This window comes from Labrus bergylta, chromosome 12 (assembly GCF_963930695.1).
Source record: "Labrus bergylta chromosome 12, fLabBer1.1, whole genome shotgun sequence".
NCBI lineage: Eukaryota > Metazoa > Chordata > Actinopteri > Labriformes > Labridae > Labrus > Labrus bergylta.
In genome coordinates, this window is record NC_089206.1 from 28699120 (window position 1) to 28718621 (window position 19502).

Below are 19502 nucleotides of genomic sequence, written 5' to 3' on the forward strand. Positions count from 1 at the left end.
AGGGGATGTTTGGAGAGTGGCTTCCATTTTGCTCTTAGGTTTTGATTTGTTTCTGATGGTGAAATAAGAAACTGTTGTGCTAACCGTGAAAACCATTTTTTTTTCAAGATTTATTTTTGGGCTTTTCGTGCCTTTAATGCAGAGATAGGACAGTGGATAGAGTCAGAAATCAGGGAGAGAGAGTGGGGAATGACATGCGGGAAAGGAGCCACAGGTTGGATTCGAACCTGGGCCCCCTAACCATGAAAATTTGTTTGGGGAAAAAAAGAGAAAATATAGTCTCCTTTAGAGGGATTGTACTTACTTTTTGATATAAAGATAGATAGATAGATAGATAGATAAATAGATAGATAGATAAATAGATAAATAGATAGATAGATAGATAGATAGAGAGAGAGATAGATAGATAGATAGATAGATAGATAGATACTTTATTGATCCAGAGGGAAATTCAAAACATCCAGTAGCAGGTTACAAAGACATACATGACATGAAACATTTCTTACAAATTAACCACAAAACCGATGCCCCCCTCCCATACATATATATTAACCCCCAAAAAAGATTTAAAGAATACCCCTAGATGGGGCGCGCTTGTGGTGCAGTGGTTAGGGCGCGCGTCCCATGTATTGAGACTCTCGTCTCAAGTGGTAGGCCCAGGTTCACTTCCACCCGTGACCTCTTTCCGCATGTCATTCCCCGCTCTCTCTCCCTGGTTTCCAACTCTATCCACTGTCCTATCTCTGCATTAAAGGCACGAAAAGCCCCAAAATAAATCTTATACTCCTAGATGAATCAAACTTAAACTGTGCAATTAAAAATAGACTTATACAAGAAATGTACATAACCCGTGCAGGGATAAAAATATATGTGTAATTTAAACAAGAACCTAAAAACAGTTGAGGAAAAAAATCTGTAATTAGACCTGAATATAAAATAGAGAAGTGTTGACCTTCTGAAGTTGAGGGGTAGGTAATTAGGTAGGTTAACAAAGCTAATGTGCAAAGAAGTTATCAAAGCATTTATCAGTATTGATTTAGAATTATATTTAATTAAGTCTGCAAATTTATGTGATTTTGCTCAGCATGATCAAAAGTTGGTATTGAGTTTCAGGGAACCATAGTGTTGTCTTATTTAAATGTACATGTTGTCTACCTGCTAAGTATAAAGGAGTGATTGTAATTTTGTATTACTACATTACCTTTTTTTTAGTGCCCTTCACATCTACCTACCCATAAGGCAGTTTTTCTACGACATCATCCACCCAGACTACAGTCCTGTGTGTGACGTCTACGCCCTCATGTTTCTCATTGATGTAGTCAACTTCATTGTCACCATATATGGATACTGGGCTTTTGGGGTAGGAGTCGACCTTTCCTCTCATCCAACCAAGAGTATCCCAACGTATCCCAAAAGTATTTTAAGAGCAGTATGTCACTATTTGGTTCTTCTTGTGCCTCTATGTAGAAATACTCTGCAGTAGCTGACATCACAGAGTCTCTGTCAGAGGACCAGGTTCCAGAGGCCTTCCTGGTCATGCTGCTCATGCAGTTTGGCACCATGATAGTGGATCGGGCCCTCTATCTGAAGAAGTCTCTGTTGGGAAAGTGTGTTTTCCAGGTGGTGTTGGTGTTTGGCATACACTTCTGGATGTTCTTCATCCTCCCCGGGGTCACAGAGAGGTCAATAACTGTATTTTTTGTTAACTTTGGAAACTAAACCCACACTTACTGATCTTATGAAAATTATATATTTGTGAATACAGTATGTCAAGCCTCCATCATATCTTCTTTTTTTGCTTCACAGGAGGTTCAACAGCAACCCTATTGCTCAGCTCTGGTACTTTGTAAAGTGTATCTACTTCGGCCTGTCTGCCTATCAAATCAAATGTGGGTACCCAAACCGCATCCTGGGCAACTTCCTCACCAAGAACTACAACTACCTGAACCTTTTCCTCTTCCAAGGGTAAGAGAACTGTTACTGGGGCCACTGACATGGTGGAGCGATTGTAACTGCATTATACAATGACTTTTTAAACACTAAACAATCATGATAAGAGTATTAAAAGAGAAAATGATTTGTAGTCCTTATTTGACTATATATGTATAAATTATTTAAGATACAAAATGAATTATAGAATTCTCCAAATACTTCAATCTTCATCATTTCCGTCTCGTCTTCCCTTCAGGTTTCGTATGGTTCCCTTCCTGACAGAGTTGAGGGCGGTGATGGATTGGGTTTGGACTGACACTACTCTATCTCTCTCCAGTTGGATTTGTGTTGAAGACATCTATGCAAACATATTTATCCTTAAGTGCTGGAGGACGTCTGAAGAAGTAATTGAGAGCATGTACTTCATGATATTCTTACTGCATAGGATCAGCACTGTTGAGTCACACACACGCAAAGTTAGGTTTAGATTATATGAACTGTCCAGAAAATACACAATCCTCTCCCTCATATTGCCTTTACTGTAAGGAATCTTGAACTTTTTTTGGATTTTTCATTAGCTGAAAAAACAAAAGTAGTTAACATATTATTTTTCCCCCCTCCAGAAATACCCCCATACTCCAGGACAGAAGAAGAAGAAGGTGGTGAAATATGGGATGGGAGGATTCATCATCTTTGCCCTGATCAGCATCATCTGGTTTCCACTTCTTTTCATGTCACTGGTACAGTCAGCAGCTGGAGTGACCAATCAGCCGGTAGACGTCTCCATTCAGCTCAGCATCGCAGGATATGAGGTCAGGGAGGAGCGGATAAGTAAAAGATTCTTGCTTTGAAAATTGGAAGAAGGTTTTTTGTTTGAAGAATTCATATGTAGCCTCTAATGGAATAAGATCAACCGTTTTGTCAGACGAGCACTTCTTGGAGGCTTTTCTTAACAGCAGCTGTGCTTGACTGCTGATATCAAGATGCTAACACTATTAATGACAAAAACACATTTTTAATGGAGACAGTCAAAAGTGTAGCCTGTTAGCATGCTAGAATTTGCTATTAACACTGACTACAAGGAACAGCTGAGGCTGACGATAATGCATTTTGGTTAGCAATTTTCACACGATGATGATGATGACAGATGAGGTTGTGCATGTTGGGTTTTTTTTTTTTACTAATGAATGTGTCTGGTTGTATTTTCACAGCCTCTATTCACAATGAGCGCCCAGGAGCACAACTTAGTCCCTTATTTAGAAAAGGATTTCAACAAACTCACCAACAAATATGCAACCCACAAGGTAAGAGGCACTACACTTTATTCATTTAAACTGTAAAATCCAAACCGAGATCACATACAGAACCATCCAGCAACAAAAAAACACAATCATTCTAGTAGGATTGCGACTGTATAGACGACTTCATTTGTGGAAATATTTATTGAAGTAATTCCAGAAATCCATGCACTGTATCTATCTCTCTCTCCCAGTCTGCTATGCAGTTCATAATGAACTATGTGGCAGACGACATTGTTACCGCTAAGATCAAGAGTGATGCCAGTCTGCTGTGGAGCATCAGCCCGGCCAGTCGAGAGGCCATGATACAGGAGCTCAACAACTCCTCCCATATATACATAACCTTACGCTGGATCTTGCTCAGGTCAGCGTTTGAGTGTTTTGTATTTTATAATGTAGAAGCACAAGTGCAGATTCATGTTGATACACTTTTATGATTCCTGTGCTGTGTGTTCTTATACCTGTTATTCTGCTTTGTATTACACTTCTTTACTGATTATCGTATATGTGTGTGTATATATGTTATGTATGTTTTTCAGAACTTTTTAAGCATACTCATAAAGCCACTCTTTTTTTTTTTTTACCTAAACACTGAACAAAATGTACGCTCCTCTCGTGTCCATGTCAGGAATGCGTCCATATCAATGAATGCAGAGAGTGTGGGAGAACACACTGTGAAGTTTGAGGACAAGGCCTTAAAGGATGGAATAGTCCATATGCTCAAAGGCAACAGCAGCAAACCTGTGTGAGTGTCATTCAACAAACTCAATCAGGTTTTTCCTGTGTTACACTTTTACTGATGGTCTTTTCCAGCGTCTGAAAATCAGTTGGCTCGGTTACTTGAGATGTTAAATGAAGGCGTATGCTAAAATAAATTGATACCTTAAAATCTTTAATTAAAGACAGACTATCTGAGCTAACATGCTGCTTCTTATCAACTATTTCTCAACACTCACACCACCCAGGCATTCTTGTGCAACTCTGCAAGTATTTTGACATCGGAGTCATTTCCATCAGACTTAGACTAAAGGTGTGTGATTCTGTCCTATAGGATCATTCATTCTCTGCTGCCAAAATACATCAGGGGTCCCAAAGGAACAGTGTCTAAGATGGCAACCAGGATGACTGTCGGTAAGTCACAGTTTATTGTATATTGAACGTAACACAGATCTGTGTGGATTAAAGTTGTCCATCCACCCGTCAGTCCCATCATTGTGAATGCAATATTAAAGGACTACATTAATATTTAAATATGGCAACACCTTTAATTGGACTCGTGGGTGAAATATAAAGGCTTTATATGTGATTTTTTTGATGTCGCCCTTGAGCACCAGCATAAAACCAAAACAACTTGCGCTGCATTGTTGTGTTAGCGTGCTAATGCTAGCTATCTTTATTATGCTCGTATCTTCACACTGCATGTAAATTTACCTGAAATGAGTGTGATCTAGAAACACAGTTAAGCAGTGAGTACAGTATGTTATTCTTCTTTTCTCTAGTTCCTCAATTAAACAACCTTTACACGCGAGGGGAGGAGTCAGCCGGCCGTCCGGGCGATGTAAACAAACTGAAGATAGAACTCTGAAAACTCTGAAAACATCACAGACAGTCATGACTCACAGAGTTATTTTCAGAGGATATACTTGATTTCTATTACATTTAAGTGTGAAAAATCACATAGAAAGCCTTTAAATATTGGGGCGCGCTGGTGGTGCAGTGGTTAGGGCACGCTTCACATGTGTTGAGACTCTCATCTCAAGCAGTAGACCCAGGTTCACTTCCACCCATGGCCTCTTTCCGCATGTCATTCCCCACTCTCTCTCCTTGGTTTCCAACTCTATCCACTGTCCTATCTCTGCATTGAAGGCATGAAAAAGCCCAAAATAAATCTTAAAAAAAAAAAAAAAAGAAAGCCTTTAAATATTGATGGTCAAAGGTTAAAGGTCACTGTCTACTTACAATCACATGCTCTGTAGAGGGACACAAAGAGAGAGGCTGTATTCAGCAGCACCCCATTATACTCATGTTTCTTCATTCTTGTGCCCGCTCATACTTGTCTTTTATACTCATGTCCTTTCTTGCTTTTGTTTTCTTGATATTGTTTTCTTGACTCTGTAGCACTTTTAGATTTAGGTTACTAATAAAAAGTATTATTATTATTATTAAATATGTGTTAATTTGACATTCCCTGTGAAATACTAGTGCTCTGTGTGCCTTTGAATTGACCCCCAGGGACAAATAAAGCATTTTTGAATTGTATTGAATACTTGGCCTTGTGGTTGACTGGCAAGCAGTCCAGGGTGTGCCCCACCTCTCACCCAATGACAGCTGGAATTGGATCCAGTCCCCACGACCCTGAAAAGGAGAAGCGGTATAGATGATTGATGGATAGATGTGAAATACTTACCAAGGCAAACTTCCACTTAACTGGTTGACATGACTGACAACTGCTATTCTGTACTTCTAGTTCTTTTACAGCTTATATCTGCATTGTACTAATATTCAAAGAAATGTATCTTGGCTATGAGGTATTTTTCATACAATAGAATGTCATTTGTAGGTGATTTTTAAGTAATTAAATCCCAAAAAGTCTTTCTGACCTCATCTGTTTTCTTTGGGCATAATCAGGCCTTTTCTGTGGACAAGCCATCAGCTGATCAGAGTGATTTATCCTTGATCTTCTTTGTCCTCCCCAAGATCCTTCAGTCCAGCCGCTGGCATTCTTCAGGCCCATGTCTGTAAAACTTCAACCAGTCCCTGGGACTTCAGAGAAAGAGGACGACCAGTGGTGGGTGGTGGAGGAGTGCTCTCCGGTTGTTGCCTCAGGTCACAAATGTGGAGAAATTGAGATAATCATATTCAGTGATAAAGTCAGCCCTTCAAGTCTGGGATTCCTAGCTGGACACGGGTACGTATCATGTAATTTGACCTTGATTGTGTAAGAAAAATATTCCTATTATTTTGGTCTTGTCTGGTTCTTTCCTTTCAACCAAGCCTCACTTTCTTTTTTTACTTTCAAAGCGACTTTAAACATTTAGGCTGCTATATTTTTACTGACCTTTGAAGGTACTTTGCCTGCTGTTTCTCAGCCAAATAGTTTGCAGGAACTGGAGGTTAGATTTCAAACTAACAAACACAGCATCTCTCACCCAATATTACCTATTAGGGAAGGAAGATGCACTTCTAACCTGTTGAGGATTTTTTCATATGAGACAGCTGAATTCAGCTGTTTTGTGTGTGAAATACTGTTCTGACTCGAGCGCTCTCTCTCTTGTAATTTCTCACTAAATTCCCTTTAACAATTTTTCAAATACCTCTTTTTTTTCCACTGAAGACATGCTGATATATTCTCTGCCTGTTCTCTTTGCTGCAGAATCGTTGGTCTGTACATGTCAGTGGTGCTGGTCATTGGAAAGTTTGTCCGGGAGTTCTTCAATGGGATCTCCAGGTCCATCATGTTTGAGGAGCTGCCGTGTGTGGACCGGGTTCTCAAACTCTGCACAGACATTTTCGTTGTTCGGGAAACAGGAGAGATGGAGCTTGAGGAGACGCTGTTTGAGAAACTCATCTTCCTGTACCGATCCCCAGAGACCATGATCAAGATGACCAGAGAGAAGAAGGACAGTTGAAGGGGTTTGATGGATATCCCACATAACAGGATACTCACCGTGATTCGCATTGAACTCTCTTCACAAAGATTGGATAGATATAAGCAGATAAAATGTCTTTTCACTAAGTAGGAGTTTTATTGCAACTCGAGTGAAGTTAAAAAAGATCTTTGTGGCAGAAGGTGCAGCAGGGAGAACTTGTAATTCATGATCCATTTTTGATTAAGAGCTCTACAGAGGTGCCACTGAGCAAGATCCCCCTCTCTTACCCTGCCATGTTTTGATCTCTGACCTTGACCATAGAAAACGTTTTCACATCTACAGCAGATCAGTGCAAAGATAGATCAATGGGGTTTTCATTCTAAGAAAATAAATCTGGGTCTGATTAGAGATTCAACTTGTTCAGGGAAGGACTACTTACAGGCAAACTATGTGAATATGAATGTTACAGTGATCTGGAAGGCAGTAAAACACAACAATTAACTTTAGCTTCTTGGATAGCGTCACAGCCAGTTATTTGCTTATTCATTTCATGTTCAGCCCACCGATCAGTGCATGCTTTATTATTTTATATTCAGTTTTTCATAGAGAGTCCTACTCCCTGATTCTAACAGGAATAATGACATTTCAACTAATGATATTCTGATGGATCAATGCATCTGTAAATATTATGTTTCTGTAAATGACTATGTAGACTAATGGACTGATTTATTTATACCAAAATAAAAATTGTTCCAGACAAGGTTTAAATGACTTATTTTGCATAGCTGAAAATATTATATTCACCATCAAGGTAAGAACACAAGGCAACAAAATGTATTTCCGATATTCATCTTTAATACAATTTTCTTTACAAATTTAAGGGGGAAAACAGCAATTTCATCATTGAGGTCCCCCCAGACTTTAACATATTATATTGATGTTATCCATCTTGTTTTCTTCTCCATGGTTAGCAGGACAGGAGAGTGACAGGACCTCACAACTCAGGGAAACATTATCTACATCACGATCTCAAATCCTGGAAAAAACAAACAAGACAGAAATATTACTGAATAATATATAACTGTATGAAAGCTTCCCTATCAGTAACAAATGATATTTAACACAAGGGACTGTTTTTATGGTGGGTTTATGAAGAAAGTATAGGGATGGAAAAATTGGTTTCTAGCCGTACAACTTCCACACGACCTCTGTCTGTGTTGTAATCATCCCAAAAAGAAACTTCAGGCAGCTGGTGCACTTTGTTTAGAGTTATTGACTTAGACAATCTAGGGAGAAGACTGTTATTTTTCACTTTTAATAAAAATATTGAATGATTGCCCTTGTCTCTAAAGAGCAGGGGGAGGTGACTAGTACGCACCAATGACTGCTCAATGAGTGTTTAGAGGCTTAAAACAAAACTTTACAATCCACTTAATATTCTAAATAAATATATTACCATCACCAACATCTAATGCACATCACCACGTTATGATGGATAACTTTTGTATATGAAACGGTGTGTGATAAATTAGCCATAGCTTCAGAAGATTCACGATAACTCTTAACAAATGCAGTATAATGGCCCTGTGGGTAGAGCAATGCAGCATTGTAAGTACACTTTTGATACTGTACTACATGTTGCCTTATACTAAGTCTAATGTATTTTATTTTAACATACAGGGAAATCGTAATTGTGAGGTAACATTTCACAATACTGTTGCTGAATAAATGACACCCTCCACATTGACAACACTCAATGTCACCCCCCCCCCCCACTGCACAGACTGTCAAAGTCTGTTCTATGCGTACATGATGAAGAGTCTTTCTCTTGACTTCACAACACATGATATTTGGTTAACTTACATGCAGCTATTTTTTCGGTTTGAGGACTTTGACGTTGGCTTCTGCGGCCTTCACAGCCTCGGCTCTGACCTGCGGTTTCATTGCAGCTCGCACCGCGCTTGCGCAGATAGATGAGAAGCGGATGTAGCTGCAGATAGGAGACACACTTGTTAGCCGCATGCTAAAGGACAAGCTAGGTTGACACTAATATGTCTGTATGAGAAAGAACACTTGCTGGTTTAAGAACAAGTAACACGTCTGATGCATTTACAAAGAGTAACTATTACTGTTAGCTAACGTTAGGGCTGAACGTTTAAAAAAATGGTAGTAATGCTAATGAAAGCTAAGCATCTCGCTGAGTGATAGGTTAAATATGATATGAGACAGGATAAGGCTAAAGTATTATGTTTTGAATAAGAATCTTTATTAAAAGTGACATATCACGCTGACAACAAAACAAGCATTTTAAATATACATGTTTAAATCATTTACCTTAAGCCTGCCTGTCTCCAGTATGCGACCATCTTGTCTGCTTTGTGGCTTCAAGGACAGATGGGTTGTGCTTCCTCTTCTTCTTCTGTAGTTTATTTACGGGATACACACATACTCACATCTTTACTGCCCTCCTCCGGAATAAATGGGCATAGACCAAGTCAAATTTGCATATGGTGACATCTATGGTGACATCCTATGGGTGACATCATGTGAAATACGTCGGTCTTTGGACTTTATTTTAATTATAGGAGTTTATGGTCTTTCCCCTTGACAAGAAAACGGTGCTTGATCATGATGATCTCTGACATTACCCTCCTGAACATCCCTAACTGTTTAATCTCGATGACAGAGAGGCTAACTAACTGTTTAAACTTTGACATGTAAAAAAAACTGACTGTAACATTTAACCGTATCCACATTTCGATGGTGGTTCATCAACTATTGCTTATATGCAAAACTAATCATTAGCAGCTAAATTAATTAAAAATTTTAAAGTAAAGAGTAACGTTAATGTGCTTACAAGAATTTCCTCATTAACAACGAAAACATCACTTGGCCTAAACGAAATTCACTATTGTAGGTTTAAAATGGGAAAACTATAAATAACTAACATTTGTTGTGCTGGATAAGATTGATCTTAAGACTTGTAAGATCTGTGAGTAGAAATCGTACAGTCTATGGTAGAAATCATCGACTATATGTTTCTGCCACCAGGGGGGGGGTCTCACTGTTTGGGTATCCCTCCTGGTCCCTCCGGTGACTGCTCCCTCCCTCCTTCCTCACGTCGGTCACGCTGTCAGAAGTCGCCGGCTCCCGAGCACTGACAGAAAAGCCTAATAAAATGAAGATCTGGGCGTCAGAGCACATTTTTAAGTGAGTATATATCTGTCGTGATGTTTTGAATAAATATACCTGTAGTCACAGGTTTCCAATGGTACAGTTACCATTCTGTACTCGGCACAGCTGCTAGCCTCCTGCTAGCCGCTATGTGAAGGTTGCCTTTAAGTTAGGTAACTTTACAGCCTACGGCTATATTTTCCAACCTTAGCCTATGTAGTTAGTCTTATTAGGTGTTAACTCATATCGCGATTGTGTTATTTTTTCACACAGATTGTCTTATTAAATTTGCCGTTCTTTGTGTATTAGCAGTAAACTGCTCAAGTTAGCCGAGGTAACTCAAAGGTTAGCTTGTTAGCTTGTTAGCTTATGGGCTAAACTTAGCGTTTGGATGCCGTAACACTTTTGCATTTTCTCGTGTGTCAATTTCTATTTTACCTTGTTACAGCACTTGTAACAGCTTACTCACTATTTAATATGAGCTGTAAGAATGAATGTGCTGTTACTTGTCTTAAAACAAATATAAATATAAACCCTATGTAACATTATGTAACAGCCTGTCTGACTGTTGGACGTTAAAGACATCACAGTGAAGCTATTTGTTTTTCCTCTATTTCTAAGTCATCTGTGCCCGCTTGAAGCGTGTAAGTGTCAAACACGGGTACATTGTGTCCATGGCCAGAAGTTTCTAGATAAATCCATGATGAGGGTGATTGTTTGTTTCCTCCTCCTCCTCTCAGTAACAGTCCAGGCAGATTTTGGTTATTCCTCCATTTTGAGTCTACAAACATGTTTTATTTTGACAGGCTTACATTTAAACTAAGAATTGTTTAGTAAAAAAAAATGTAACAATGTATAGCAATGTATAACAATGTATTCTTTAATTTAAAATAAAATCTGTCAAACAACATATGAGATGACACATTTGATGCCGACTAAGATATACTGCTTTTACAAGGATATAACAAACTATTACCACCCAAATAATAGTTTATTGCCTTTAAACTATTTTTACTGCTGCTGTGTGTCAATCCTTTTTCTTATTGGTTTGACCTTGCATACAAAGCCTACATACCGTAAGAATAAAAACTGCAAGGACACAATCAGTGAATTATTATTTGACCTTTATTGGTTTTGTTTTATCTTGTCACAAAACTCATCTTTTATTTTAAGTATTAAAATCACTTTCTCATCGTATTTATGTGAATGTTTGCTAATGGCTGTTTTCACCTGGAGCCCCCTGACAGAAGTTTAACTAACCTTACTGTTGTTTTTAACAGCCATCCATGGGAGACGGTGACCAATGCAGCGATGCAGAAATACCCCAACCCAATGAACCCCGGTGTGTTTGGTGTGGATGTTCTGGACAGAAGCGTTGACACACAGGGGCGGTTACACAGCACCAGACTACTCAGCACAGAGTGGGGGCTCCCCGCTATGGCCAAGTCTGTAAGTTCCATGCCGGGTGAAGCACTTACGCTGCAGGGCCCTTAAAGTTAGGCTTGTTATAGACATAAGTGATTATATGTATTTAATTTAATTTCAAACCTTTATTTATTCTACAAAACATCAAGGTTTAATGTCATAGTCAATGCCGGCGAGATTACAAGCACACAAAAAACAACAAACACGTATAAACACAGCGGCTGTGCCTCAGTGGTAGAGTCGATCGTCTCTCAACCAGAAGGTCAGGGGTTTGATCCTCAGCCCCAGCAGCTACATGTCCAATGTGTCCTCGGGGAAGACACTTAACCCCAAATTACTCCCGCTGCTTCGTCTGTGTCGTTTTACTGTGAAGGATTTGTAAATACTGACGGACACTTTACATAGCAGCCTCTGCCATCAGTGTGTGAACGAGTAGGGGACTTTGAGTAGTCACAAGACTAGAAAAGCAATAAAGAGACTCAAGTCCATTTACCATACAATAACAAAAAGCAGCCTTTACGGTACAGGAAGTCACACAAGTGTCAGATCTGATCTTAAATATTATTAGACAAATATATTGCTGCTCTTCTAACAGGTCGTTTTTTTGTATAATGATATGTCGGCTATATTTGATCATCATGAAAGTGGGCATGGTTTCACCTCCTCATCACTAAATTATTTGACATTAACATTTGGATTGGCTGGAATTATCATGTAAAGAAGCCATAATATCAGTTTGCCACTGTTTTTAAATTAGACTTTATCGTTGGACTTGTACTTCTCGAACTCTAGAAATTCAGAACATGAATCAGAACTGAAGATACAGAGGGAGAAATACAAGCTATGGGCCGTCTCCTGCCCAGGGACTACAGATATGTATTAGCTCATAGCTAACTCTTGTATAGCTAAGCGGCTGTAAACTGTCCCTGTCAAAATTAACAAATAAATATTTTTTCATAATTTCTTCATCTAGTATTTAGATTGCCAGGGCTTAGCATAATATATTTATATGTTGTAGTAAATCATGATTTTCTGTAACTGTTTTGTGCTGTTAATGATAAAAATAAACAAGCTGCTTTGAAGTTTAGCTTAGCCTGTTTTTAATCAAAAGCCACCTGATGTGTGAATACAGTCGATTAAAAGGAGCATGACGTCGGCTCAGTTTGGATTTACTGATCAAAGCCTGATGTGTGAATCTCTTCCTGCAGATCATTGGGGTAACGAGAACGTGCACTTATGTTCAGGAACATTCGGTGGTGGACCCCAAAGAGAAGACCTTTGAGTTGAAATCTACAAATGTAGGTTGTGCTGACACAGATCGTTTGAACTTCCTGTAACAACTGCTGCAGCTTTAAAGTGATCAGTGACAACGACAGTATTCAGTGGATGAAAACAACATATATTTAGCATTTCAAAACCCCTAATGCTGACTTCATTTTTTTTTCCAATCAGATCTCCTTCACTAACCTTGTATCTGTGGATGAGAAGTTGACATACAAGCCACACCCCCAGGACCCTGAAAAGTAAAGAACTCAGCTTTTCTGTCATTTAGGTTAACCTGTATTTGTTTAACGTTATGAGGGCTTGTTTTAAACTGGATAGACTAAATAATAGATTCTAAGCATTATTCATTTGTATGTTTGTGTTCAGGACGGTGCTGACCCAGGAGGCTTTAATCAGTGTGAAAGGTGTCAGTCTAAGCAGCTACCTCGAGAGTCTCATGGCCAAGACCATCTCTGTCAACGCTAGCAAGGTGAGTCCACCCAGAAAACCTGCCAATAAGTCAGGACAACGTCAGTTCTGGTGACAATACACCTGTCACTGCCAAAATGTGTTGTAACGCTTTTGTTCTGTGTCTCAGGGTCGGGAGGCGATGGAGTGGGTCATCAGACGACTAAACACAGAAATTGAGGAGTTGGCGGCAACAGCCCGCAGCAGTATACGTGTTCCGATGGCAGCAGCCGTCGCAGACAAATGATCCCAGCCCTTCCCCTGCTGCTCGCTCTAACCCTCATGAACCTATGGTCCTCTCAGACATTTCTCATTACCTCGCCTGCAAGCACATCCTAATCACCACAGCCCCAACCTTCAGCTCCATGTTCGTTGTTTTTGTGTGAATATCACACAAAAAAACCAAAAAAAAACCCCTAGTGTTCATCCCTCCTCAGACATCTGCACAGCGAGTTTGATGCTCGCCAAAGTGGGCAGTGACGGGGAGTGCTGAGCTGATGATAGTCCAACTACAAACAGGGTTGAATTTGACTGAACTTGAAGCTCATAGTACTTAGTCCAGTGACGTTAAAGCTCTTTAAAAAATCACACTGTGCCTCAACATAATCTGATCACTTATCTCTTCCTCCTTGTCCTTTTCTTTCGCTTTTGATATTCTTTAACTGTTTCAAAATCTTTTTAAACTCGTTCAGTACTTGTAACCCCTGAAACCAAGTCACTCAACAAGTCCCTCTAATCTAACTTTACTGGACGGCTGACATCACCATCACCAGGCTGTAACAAACGGTAAAAGTAACTGTAAGCTACATGCTACAACAGCTGTTTGTCCTGTGACTTTGAAGCTCCTTGCTTTCCTTTTCCATTATCCAGTGAAGTCACATATAGAGTAAGCTGATACTCCAGAGAAACGTATTGTTTTCTCCCACTGCCTGACATTTTTTTGGGGCCATTAATGGAATTGCGCAAGTCGTCTGAACAGATTGATTGTAGTAAAGACCTGTGTAGCTCAGAAGTAGCAGAACTCTCATGTGAAAGCCAGATGTGAGTGACCAGCCAGGAGAGCAAATTTATGGAAGGGTACATGCAAGTTGATGTAACACAAACAGTATCAACCCCAAAAGCACTTGTGCCATCAGGTTCAAAAATGTTGAAAAATGTTCTAAGTGGAGTGGTACTGATTTCTGAAACGACCACAAAGTCCAGCTAAGGAGTTCTGTTGAAAAGTGTCCCAGCCATTTTTTCCTCCTGTTTAGTTGACTTCAGTATCTTTTGATTCAGGTGCAGGGTTGTCTTCTTAAGTCAGCATGCTGGACTGGTCTTCTTACGGTCATTCTGCTCTTTTTCCTCTCCCCTCTCCTCCTTGTTGCTGTTTTCTACCACAGTCTTGTGAAGTATTGTATAGCAAAGTGTTAAGGTATACCAATGCTCATACTTGAATGTCTAACTTATTGATAGTAAATTAAACACAGTTAAAGCAAGTCGTTGAAGTGATACAAACACTCGTTTGAGCGCTAAGCAACATGTTGGCATTTACAGAAGTGTTTTTATTTTTTGTCAGCGCTCACCGGTGTTGTGAGAGAAACCTTCTACATGGTTAGTTTCAGAATCACTGAGTGTGCAGACATGAAATGTGAAATTGAGATAAGTGTACAGATGTAATACTCAACGTATTTGAATCTCTTATCAAGAACAAACCCACTCTGTATCCATGCTGTCCATAGCGAGTGTAGTCACACTGACAAACATGGGCAGAGGTCAAAGGTGAAATTGATTGATTTTTAAAGCTATTATCTTTTGTTGTTTTCATTTCTCATTTTTCCTGCTTCTGCCATTGTGGTCTCAGGTGCTACATTTGTTTAGTTTCCCTGTTTTCTTCTTTCACAAAGACCACATTGAAAAGAAGATGACGATAATTTTTACTCTTGTATGTTCTTTTCTTCTCTTCTTTCTCTAAATGTTCATATCTACCGCTCTGCTCTGACCTTTACATTCAACATGTGTATGGTTCAAATCCTACTATAACTTTGCTGCAATATGTGCTAATGGAGCACAGTGTCATAATGCTTCCGAGATCCACATTTTTGCTCTCAACATGTGCTTTCAATTCCTCAGATGTCAGTGTAACTGCAGTATAACTGCCTTTCACTCCCGCTCCTGGTTCGGCTGAGTTTCCTTTAAAAAAACAAACAGTTTTTCAATCTCATCATGCATCGTGTATAGCTCAGGATCGTTCTGTTTTGAAGTCTGATCTGCTGCCCTCACTGACTGGTCAGCGTGTCGGTGTCTCCTCCAATGAATGAAGTGTGATGTTTTTCTATTGGGAGCATTTGAGGAACAGTGGCTGTAAATAGGCTTATATTTATATTTTGGTGGTGTTACATTCCAAGAATGTGAACATGTACAATAAAAAGTCTAAAGAGTGCACACTGAAATGTTTCACAAATAAAGGGATGTCATTGTTTCATGAATTTGGTGGTCAAGTTTGAAAATGTGTTGAATTCTTCTTGAACTCTGAAAAAATCCACATGGAAACAGTACATTGATTTCTGTTGTATCTTTCATCACAAGTACACTGATTTACACAAGTCTAACATCAACTAAGAGGCTGAAGTTGATTGATAGAACTTTATTGTCAGACATGGTCTGAAATGTGTCTTCCATCACAGCTGCTCATTTTGCGACGTCAAAATAAAGACAAGCTCCAACGATGCAAACATTCGATGCAACATTCAAACACCAAACAAATATTCAGAGGACTTGGACTTGGTTTGATCTGGGAAGAAAAGAGTGTTTCAGTCTGACCTTACTTAAACGTGGGACCTTCAGTTGGTTATGAAGTCCAAACAAACTTCCTCTGTGGTTTTGTGTTTTATTAAGAAAGCACTTAGTTTGCCTTTTAATGGCTAATGATGAATAAAGACTCCACTGCTTAGAGGGTCAATATTTCAGTTTACATAAAATTAAGTTAAAATCAAAATGTGTTCTCAAGTGGACAATCAAGATATAACTATAAGAATACAAGAAGAACTCAAAGCAATGTCCTAACATGAAAGAGTTTAAAAATAAGTATTGAAAAAATGATTTTCACAGAGAACATAGAGGAAGAAAGGGTTTGTCTTTCACACAGAGTCACAGAGTTTTTGTTATTTAGAATCGCCTCCCTTTTTATTCTTTGGCACAAATCATAGTATTTCATTTCATAATATACTATGTAGATTCATAGATATAACTAAATTATATATAAACTATGAACTTCATTTTCACATAAAACCATATTTAATTCATAATTATATTATAAATAGGAAACTGGCTAAATAGACGAAGAGGGTTTGGGTTTTAATATGTTTTTTTTTTACTTCTTTACACTCCTTTTCAGACGTGATACTTAAATTTCTTATCCGACTATTAATTATGCATTGCACTTTCCACTGTTTGTAATTATTATTTATTTTATGTCTGTCTTTTATATTAACCTTTGCCTTTTGTTATATGTTTGAAATCAAATCAAAAATCAAATCAAAATCAAATGGAATCAGGAATAAATACAAAGTTTGTATTTTATAATAATAATAAAGGTTATTTATATTGCGCTTTTCGCAGACAAAGGTCACAAAGTGCTTTACATGAACAAAAAAACAACAATAGCATACATACAATGAAAGAAGAAAAAAAGAAAAAATGAGTACGTCATGGACGACATTATAAAATCCTGCTATACCCAGGAACAATTGGCACAATAAAACATAGATGAGTAGGTACATTGGGTGGCCCTGATTACCCATAGGCCTGTCTAAACATTAAAGTTTTTAATTGTTTTTTAAAAGAATCAACAGAGTCAGAAAGACGTAGTGAGCTGAGTAGAGAATTCATCTCAAGTTCTGTGAAAGACACTAATGTTCTCAGCTTACTTACTTACAGAGGAGAGGGGCCCAATGTTTTGCATGATTGTTGAAATATACTTGTCTTGGGCAATAACTAGGACTTCTGTTTTTTCTGCATTTAGTTGTAGGAAATGATCAGTTGCCCAGTCGTTGATAGCATTTATACAGTCTAGGAGCCTGGACAACGTAGAGGCTTCGCTAGGTTTAAATGAAAATTGCAGTTGTATATCATCTTTTAAAACTTTGTGTAATCTTTCCTAAGGGAAGCAGATAGAGAGAGAACAACAGAGGTCCCAGAACTGAGCCTTGCGGAACTCTACACGATAAAGAAGAGGAGTCAGACATAAACTCCCCAACAGAGACAGTGAAGGTCCTTTCACTTAGATACGAAGAGAACCAGTCCAGGGCTGTACCTGATATTCCCACCCAGTCATGTAGTGTCTTTATGAGGTTAGGGTGGTCAACCGTATCAAAGGCGGAGCTGAGGTCATGAAGAACCAACACTGAACAATCACCTCCATCAGCAAACATTAAAATATCGTTGGAGACCCTCAATAGAGCAGTTTCAGCGGAATGCCCTTTCCGGAACCCTGACTGGAATTTGTCATAGATGTTATGTTCCTCCAACACAGCGGTGAGTTGATGGGCCATAACTTTTTCCAATATTTTGGACATAAATGGCAATTTTGAAATTGGCCTATAGTTCATAGGTCAGCAATAAAAGGTCAGTATTGTTTAGGTGTGAATGACAATCCCAATCATATGGTGCTAAGAACTCATCGGCTGTATTTGTTGTAATGATGCGGGAGTGAAAGGTTCTTACAACACTGGGAGGATCAATGGTTACACAAAGATCAAAGAAAATACTTCTATGGTAACTGATCAGTAGGTCTTCACATCCGACATGGTTGACATCTATCCCTAGAGAAAAAAACCAGGTCCAAGGTGTGGCCTTTTATGTGCGTGGGGCCTACAACATGTTGAGGTTGAGGTTAAAAGAATCTGTAATATTGAGAAATTCAGTGGCTGCAGAATTGGAAACATCATCAATATGCAGGTTCAAATCCCCAGCTACAAGTATTCTGTCCAGTTTAATACAAGATGTTAAAAAGTCAGTGAACTCAGTTAAAAACTGTCTTGCTTGACCAGGAGGTCGGTAAATTAAAATACAATAAAAGGGATTGATCCTTCCAATTTTGGTAAATTGTAGTTCAAAGGTGTTTCAAATGATCTGTACTCACCAATTGACATGAGAATGTGTTTTTCCAGACAACAGCGAGACCTCCCCCACGGCCAGACAAACGTGGGGTCCCAATAACGGTACAGTCCCTGGGGCATAGTTAATTTAAATGAACATATTCCATATCCCTCTGCCATGTCTCAGTTATGAGTAGAAAAGACACATTTTCTCTTGAAAATAGGTCATTTAAAATGTGTACCTTATTTGCTACTGAGCGGGCATTGATCAAACACATTTGAATAGAGTCTGTGTTAGGAGCTTTAAAAGCTTTGGGAGAGCAAGAAATTAGTCGGATCACTTGCCCACGATGGTGATCCTGACAATCAAGAAGGCGTGAGTGGTGCTAAGTGATTCTGACTGGGATGGCCATGGAAGGAGTAGCAGCCCCACCTAACCTCAAGAGGGAGCTATTGGGGTCTGCATGAGGGAGAGGGCGTAAATTAGTCTGGTGAGTGGAGGCTTGTCTGGGGGAGGTACCTGGAGAGCTGGATAGTGACGGCTGAGGTCGGAGGGAGGAGCGAAAAAAGTGATGAGTCATTGAGGACGTGGAAAAAGGTGCAGCAGGTGGTGAGGGGGTGTGTGATGTCAACAGTCAGGCATGTGTCGTTCATTGCACAGCATGTTGCATGTTGGCCGCTAGCATGTGAGTCGACTACCCTGCCAGTTAGGATGGACTCCATCCGCTCTAAAAAAAGGAGGAGCGGTTCCAATACAGGTTAAAATTGTCGATAAAACCAATGTTGTGCAGTCTGCAGGTGGACTGAAGCCATGTGTGGAGGCTGAGCGTGGGAATGGGACCTGAAATAAAAATGTATTTTCCACTCTTGATTAAGACGTTAAAAAGATTATTCAAATCATTTTTGGTCAGCTCAGATGTCATCCGGGTGGTGTCATTTGTTCCAATGTGAATAATGACACGGACAATGGAGGACGGGAGTGAGCGAAACAGCCCAGAGAGTTCATCCAGGATTACAGGAACAGTGGCTCCAGGGTAGCAGTGAGTGGCTGCTTTGAAGAAACGGGTATGCCTTGTTATGGAGTCCCCAACAATCAGTGTGGTTGGAGCAAATAGGGGGCGAAGAGATGATGTTTGTGGGCGATTGAGCTGTGCGTCGCTGGTTGTGGTCATAGACTGTTGTTGTGGTATGTTCTGCCGGCACAGAGCGAGGCAGCCCGCCTGAGAACGACATTCTTTAGGATCTTCCGACCTGTCCGAGCCCTTGTTATGACC

General features: G+C 39.4%; 3 protein-coding genes across 3 annotated transcripts in view; 2 read left to right on the forward strand and 1 right to left on the reverse strand.

The window, feature by feature from the left end:
• The window catches only part of si:dkey-11f4.7 (piezo-type mechanosensitive ion channel component 2), a 34377-nt gene extending 26865 nt beyond the window's left edge, over positions 1 to 7512 (forward strand). The window contains exons 47-57 of the mRNA XM_065960945.1: positions 1213 to 1360; positions 1468 to 1682; positions 1807 to 1965; positions 2189 to 2336; positions 2556 to 2744; positions 3144 to 3236; positions 3425 to 3594; positions 3859 to 3975; positions 4282 to 4361; positions 5928 to 6138; positions 6604 to 7512. Of these exons, the coding sequence (XP_065817017.1) occupies positions 1213 to 1360; positions 1468 to 1682; positions 1807 to 1965; positions 2189 to 2336; positions 2556 to 2744; positions 3144 to 3236; positions 3425 to 3594; positions 3859 to 3975; positions 4282 to 4361; positions 5928 to 6138; positions 6604 to 6859 (1786 nt within the window). The 3' untranslated portion in view covers positions 6860 to 7512. The remainder of the gene's footprint in view (positions 1 to 1212; positions 1361 to 1467; positions 1683 to 1806; positions 1966 to 2188; positions 2337 to 2555; positions 2745 to 3143; positions 3237 to 3424; positions 3595 to 3858; positions 3976 to 4281; positions 4362 to 5927; positions 6139 to 6603) is intronic.
• A 141-nt stretch (positions 7513 to 7653) lies between these two features.
• On the reverse strand, positions 7654 to 9201 carry atp5f1e (ATP synthase F1 subunit epsilon). The gene is made up of 3 exons (XM_020638186.3): positions 9155 to 9201; positions 8684 to 8810; positions 7654 to 7856 (listed from the first exon to the last, which is right to left on the reverse strand). Exons 1-2 carry the CDS (start codon positions 9184 to 9186, stop codon positions 8690 to 8692), a joined length of 153 nt encoding a protein of 50 aa, XP_020493842.1. The 5' UTR covers positions 9187 to 9201; the 3' UTR covers positions 7654 to 7856; positions 8684 to 8689.
• Positions 9202 to 9879: 678 nt separating this feature from the next.
• On the forward strand, positions 9880 to 15618 carry LOC109987181 (PRELI domain containing protein 3B). The gene is made up of 6 exons (XM_020638189.3): positions 9880 to 10030; positions 11275 to 11443; positions 12628 to 12717; positions 12872 to 12942; positions 13070 to 13172; positions 13281 to 15618. Exons 1-6 carry the CDS (start codon positions 9999 to 10001, stop codon positions 13395 to 13397), a joined length of 582 nt encoding a protein of 193 aa, XP_020493845.1. The 5' UTR covers positions 9880 to 9998; the 3' UTR covers positions 13398 to 15618.
• Positions 15619 to 19502: the final 3884 nt, after the last annotated feature.

Excerpts from the sequence above, each read along its gene's own strand:
- LOC109987181 (XM_020638189.3), top strand. The coding sequence starts at position 9,999 with ATGAAGATCTGGGCGTCAGAGCACATTTTTAA. Across the intron at positions 11,444-12,627 it reads TCCCCGCTATGGCCAAGTCT|ATCATTGGGGTAACGAGAAC; the intron begins GTAAGTTCCATG and ends CTCTTCCTGCAG. Across the intron at positions 12,718-12,871 it reads TTGAGTTGAAATCTACAAAT|ATCTCCTTCACTAACCTTGT; the intron begins GTAGGTTGTGCT and ends TTTTCCAATCAG.
- atp5f1e (XM_020638186.3), bottom strand. The coding sequence starts at position 9,186 with ATGGTCGCATACTGGAGACAGGCAGGCTTAAG. Across the intron at positions 8,811-9,154 it reads TGGAGACAGGCAGGCTTAAG|CTACATCCGCTTCTCATCTA; the intron begins GTAAATGATTTA and ends TCCTATCTGCAG.